Below are 6,057 nucleotides of genomic sequence, written 5' to 3' on the forward strand. Positions count from 1 at the left end.
GGGGGGGGGAATCTGGTTTGGTAGCCTCAGGATTTTGTCTATGCTCTTTGCAGATGATGCGGTCCTATTGGCGTCATCATGCCGTGATTGTCAGCTCTCACTGGTGAATTAGCTGGGATGAGAATCAGCACCTCCATGTCTCAGGCCATGGTCCTCAACTGGAAAAGGGTGGATTGCTCTCTACGGGTTGGGAGGGAAGTTCTACCTCAAGTGGAGGAGTTCAGCTATCTCAGGGTTTTGTTAACGAGTGAGGGAAGAATGTAGCCTGAGATTGACAAACGGATTAGTGCAGCATCTGCAGTATTGCAGACTCTGTGCCGGTCAATTGTGGTGAAGAAAGAGCTGGGCTGCAAGGCGAAGCTCTGTGTACCAGTTGGTCTACGTTCCTACCTTCACCTATGGTCAAACTAAGGGTAGTGACTGAAAGAATAAGATTGTGAATACAAGCAGTTGAAATGAGTTTCCTCTGCAGGGTAGCTGGACTCTCCCTTAGAGATAGGGTGAGAAGTTCAGTTATCCAGGAGAGACTTGGAGTAGAACCGTTTCTCCTCCATGTCGAGAGGAGCCAGTTGTGGTGGTTCAGGCATCTGGTAAGGATGCTTTCTGGGCACCTCCCTACGAAGGTTTTATGGACATGTCTGAATGGGAGGAGAGCCCGGTGAAGACCCAGGACACGCTGGAGAGACTGTCTCTTGGTTGGCCTGGGAATGATTGGAGTCCTCCCAGAAGAGCTGGAAGAGGTGGTTATAGAAAGAGATGTCTGGTCCTCCCCCTATGACCAGACTCCAGAACAAGTGGAAAAAAATGGATGGATATCAGATTTTTGACACAAGACTGTTTCTGCTGGAGGAATAGACTAAACTTAATTAGTTTATATTGATTATCTTCTAAATGCTGTTTCTAAAACATTTACCTGCATCTGCCCATTTGCTTTTTATTCTTTTGCAGATTGGCTTGTGAAAATATTCCATTGATAGGAACACATTCCACCAACAGAGATGGATATTAAATCAAAGCAGTTTAAAGAGTAACTATTCATGTCACTACCTTGTTCTTTTCCTCCTCGAGGAAAATCTGTGGGCGGTCTCAGCAAATGTACAAAACTTCACAGGAATCGGAGTTGTTGTTTCCCAAAGACGCTGATCTGAACGTCTCCAGTCGGTGCCATCGGTTCATCCTCTGGTGTAGGGCAGAGGACCTTAGCAGGCGGTTCAAGATGAGACCTTCTGAGATCAACTTGGAGCATTTTTAAGAGCTCCGTGTTGACGACAGCTCAGTGCAGTTTGACAGCTTTGCACCAACAGAGAGGGAGATGCGAGGGATTGAAAAGGGCATCGAAAGGTGAAATAAATCATCTTAGATTTCCTGCAGTCCTAGGAAGCTCATGGTACTTTTGATTCTCTTCAGCTACTTGGCAAAGAGAGCAGCTGATTCCCCAGTGAAGACAGACGCAAACCGATAATGGCTGAAACACTTAACCGTGCTTAATTCAGGGAAGCTATTCATTTGGCCATGCCTGTATCAATTCAGTTCAGTTCAATAATACTTCATTAATCCCAATGGAAAATTAAATGTTTTTGTAACTCATTATCCTTGTTTCAGTAAAAGATGTTATAGATGCTGATGCTGTAGGCAGAAAGGATATCTAGTAAAGGTCCATCCCACAGTGGATCCAAAAAAACTGGCCGCAGATGCTGTCTGATCTGTCCACCCATGCAGACCCAGCTAGCCTCTTGGTTCCCCAGGCTGCTGGACCGCACGAATGCTGGGCAGAACTCCTCCCAGAGCGATGGCCACTCCTTCCAGCAGCTTGCCGAGATCCTCGTCACCACGGACAGCCGGCTGCAGATGCCAGGGGACGATCCCAGTCCTTCTGCTGTCACGAGCTGCGTTTCTTGCCAGTTCCAGGATCTCCTTAAGAAATCTTAGGATCTCAGTGGTCAGGCACTCGAGCACTTCCGGCAGGTAGACGGGAATGCATCCACGGAGCCTCCTTTTCAACTCATTTGAGATTTGGTGCTGTAGTTGAGATATTATTTGAGGTTTTGAGATATTAATCAGCTGTTCCTGGTTGTAAAAAATATATAAATCTTGATCAGTATCTGAGATACGTATTGAGTGAATTCATTATTCAACAACAGCGATGGAAGATACTCTTCCCAGTTTGTTCCCAGTGGCAGGAAATGAGCTCTTCTCCAGCTCTGAATGCACTCGCGTGTCACCTTTTGACTCGATACTGATTCAGTAATTTTCATATGACTCCATTAAGGTCCTAAAATCACGACACAGTCAGATCCATTTTCCTATGGGCCGAGTCTATATACAGGAAGTAATGGAAGCTGAGAGTCATTCTGCTTTCTGCTCTCCTCCATTAGTCTGGAGCGTTCAAGCGAAACTTCAGCTCGCCGATGCTCGTCAATGACCAATTGGCTGTCGTCAAGGAAGTTCAGCCAAGCCAAGGTGAGCTCTGAGTGTGTGTGTGTGTGTGTGTGTGCGCCCTGGTTTGTTTACGTCCGTGCGCTTTTGCTCTGTGACGTAGCTCTGTCTAGTTATTTGGTTTATTTTTAGATTTTTGCATGCTTGTATTTGTACCATAACAAAACCAGAACTGCCTCCCTCCATGTCTGACAACCAAGAAGCACGAAGCGAGGAAAAAGCTAAAATAAAACTGATAAAGAGGAGGAACAAATTCAGCTCCTCTTGGAGCACGGTGGACGGTCTGCACCCAGAAAGTATGTGAATAAATATTTATAAGCTGTGATGTTTGTGTATTTTAATCTCTGTTTATAATTTGCACTGGAGAAGTTTAATGTCAGGCCCTGCTTTTGCATGTTTAAACGCTTCATAAACACTGAAATGCTGCCTAATTTATGATTAGCAGGAGCTCCAAGCTGCTCGCCTGAGAGGCAGTTGTATTTCTCTGAAAATCATCCTACTTAAGCTCAGAACACGAGTTTAACATTTGTCAAATAAAGCTGCTGAAAGCTCAATTCGATGCATGCTCACCTTTTTTTTTTTTTTTTTTTGCACGAAAAATCTGCATCCGAAGTCCAAAAAAAGTTGGGATGTTGTTTAAAATGTAACTAAAAACTGAATGCAATCATTTCAAATCTGCTGGCTTAAGCATAAGTTATTCTAAAACCTGTACACAGTAGTCCCTCGCTACTTCGCGGTTCGTTTATCGCGGACTTGCTCTATCATGGTTTTTCAAAATAAGAGTGGACATGACACACAACTGACTGATTGACGGATGAGCCGCACAATCGGCATGGATTTTTGTTATTTAAAATAAATTATTCAAAATTATTTAGCCCTTGCTGCACCTCTGTGCAGCCCATGCTGCAGGATAAACTTCCTGCTGCAGCTGATCAGCTGTTCTCCATGCAGAGCTGAGAAGTGGGCGTGGCCAAGAGCTCTTGCAGGTGGCAAAGAGCAGAGCAGGCAGGGAGCTGAGATCATGACATTCTGTGCTCTTTTAGATAATTTAGAGTTTAAAAGCATTGTTAGAATATTGCAATATTCACGTCTCACGGGTCTTCAGGGTACAGATCCCCGTGATAAACGAGGGACTACTGTATCTTTTTTTTGTATTGATGGTGCCTTTTCAGAAGTGTAAGCTGCCCATGCTAGAGGCACTAATGCACCCCCATACCATCAGAGATACAGTTTTTTTGTGTGTGTGTTCTTATAATGTGCTGAACGGGCCCTCACTTCTTTAGTACAAAGGACGTGGCATCCGTAGTTTCCAAAAAGAACTTATTTGGAACTTTGGTCCATGCAAAGAAGGAAGCATGGATGATAGAGCTTTAATGTGATGCTTACAGACAAATGTGTTCCTGAGCCCATGCAGGGGTGTCCAGAACAGAATCAAAGCCTGTTTTTCATGCAGTGGCCCCTGAGGGCCCGAACGTCACAACCATCCAATGTTGACTTCCAACATTGGAGCTCAGAGTTCTCCAGATTCTTGAACTCTTCACAATATTATGAACTGCAGATGAGATATTCAAAGTCTTCCCAATTTGTTGTTGAGGAACATTATTTTTTAATTTGCTTCCCTATTTTCAGACATATTTTTTTGTTGGTGAACCTCTGTCCATCTTTACTTCTAAAACACTCTTTTTATACCCAGTTCTCTTACTGACCTGTTGCCAGTTAACCCAGTTTGTTGCAACATGTTCCTCCAGCTACCTGCACCAACTACTTTCCCAGCTTTTATTGCCCCGTTCTAAGTTTTTGAGATGTGTTGATGCCATATAATTCAAAATTATCTTTAGTTTCCCCCAAAAATTGTTAAAGTTTCTGTTTTAATCATTTGATATGTTCATTATTTTCCTTTGAGACTAAAATTGAGTTTATAATATTTGTAAATCACTAAATTCTGTTCTTTTTTTTGCACCGGCCCAACTTTTTTAGAAATAGGGTTGTAACAGATTAGAACTTGTGTTTTCTTCCACCATCATCTCTGAACGAGGAGCCTGTTTTTCATGTGAAAATAATTAAAAAAAAAAACTTAAAGCATCATAAAGTCCACTTTGCTTGCTGAGGGTTAGCGTCTCGCTGTTACATCCTTGTTCTGCGTCAGGATGCAATGAACCTACAGCTCCATCATCACCTCCATCACTCTGCCGGGCCCTGCTGAGCCTGCAACCTGCCAAACATTACACTGCGTCCTCTTAATTAAAGTGTTGGGGAAACAGAGCTCGTCAGGGCTTGATAATAATTTTAAGGACAAGGGTTGTTGACAAAATTTACTCAAGGGGCAGAATTTTTGCAGACTGTGGGAGGCCATCTTTGATTGGCCATGTGTCTGATAACTATCATCAGTCTGTTTTGTTTGTTAATGTCATTTGTGCTGCAGTTTTATTCTTTCAAGGTTTTGAGCAAAGTTCATCTTTGTCTTTTATGGAAAGTAACGTGTTGAGACTTCGATGTTTGAAGGAAAGCTTCATCAGTGTATGGCTTTAAAAAACAAGATTGTTTAACTTTTATTTAAAGGGGTGCACAAATTTGCAGGATTATGTTCCAAATGCAAAACTTCCTCACAAAAAATCTTAACAATTTACCGCTGCTAATCCCTGCTCACCTAATTGATGCTAATCCTAACTTCAGGCTAATCACTTGAACTTGTTAACTTTGCCTGATGGCAATTTCAGCTGCACATTTTATTTTATTTTTTTTACACTGACTCACAAATTCAAGATGTCAATTCTGAATATGAGGTATAAAATAATCTGCATTAAACGATATTTAACCATTTTATACACGGCTTGGTTAACTCGGATTACATTAAATCAAGAAGGGGTGGTTTATCAGTAATTTATCAAACATTTGACACGGTTTTCGTGGGATTCTTGAGTGAGAAAATATTTAAAAGTTGATGGAAGCAACTTGCTTCGTGCAGTTTTTTCTCAAAATAAGCGTCCATCTTGTTTATCTTCTATATTTATGATTTGATTTGATCTTATGTCTGTTGTATTTTTTGTATTTGGCAGCCAATTGATTTTTGGCACAACACCGGCCCACGTTTCCAGGTGGTCAGCGATGACGCATAATAGATGTAATTTATACGGTGAAGCGATGTATTTATTTATTTATCCACTTTATTAGACCTATTTGGACTGAAGTGACTTATACGGCGGTGCGACGTGTACGGTGGAAAGTACGGTAAACATTTAATACTTTATGGACCGATGGAATGAGCTTGTGGACTCATTACTGCCCATGGGCCACCAGTTGATTTCACAATCTTTCTTTCATACGCTGTAAAACTTTAATTTATTTTCTTTACCGTTCATACACTGATATTACGCCTCTTTCATTAGGTGAAAGTGCAAGAGAACAGCTGATGTTCTAAACTGTCATGAATTTTTATTGTGGTGATATTTAATTAGTGAACATCTTGTACGCAGAATTTATTTTTCTGTTCAGACAAGGACAAGCTGGGGTCAAGGAGACGCTTGCAGAAGGCACAAAAATAAATGAATAAATCAGACTAAAAACAAATCTATGAAGGCAAAGCTGAATTCATTACAAAAACATTCTGAGCTCTGAAAACAT

The 6,057-nt window shown here is 41.7% G+C and overlaps 1 protein-coding gene across 1 annotated transcript in view; it reads left to right on the forward strand.

The window, feature by feature from the left end:
- The window catches only part of LOC119421375 (SH3 and cysteine-rich domain-containing protein 2), a 34,963-nt gene that overhangs the window by 18,065 nt on the left and 10,841 nt on the right, over positions 1-6,057 (forward strand). Inside the window, exon 4 of the mRNA XM_037688743.1 lies at positions 2,376-2,460. Coding sequence (XP_037544671.1) covers positions 2,376-2,460 — 85 coding nt within the window. The remainder of the gene's footprint in view (positions 1-2,375; positions 2,461-6,057) is intronic.

The sequence above is a fragment of the Nematolebias whitei genome, chromosome 15 (assembly GCF_014905685.2).
Source record: "Nematolebias whitei isolate Nwh7 chromosome 15, NemWhi1, whole genome shotgun sequence".
Taxonomy (NCBI): domain Eukaryota; kingdom Metazoa; phylum Chordata; class Actinopteri; order Cyprinodontiformes; family Rivulidae; genus Nematolebias; species Nematolebias whitei.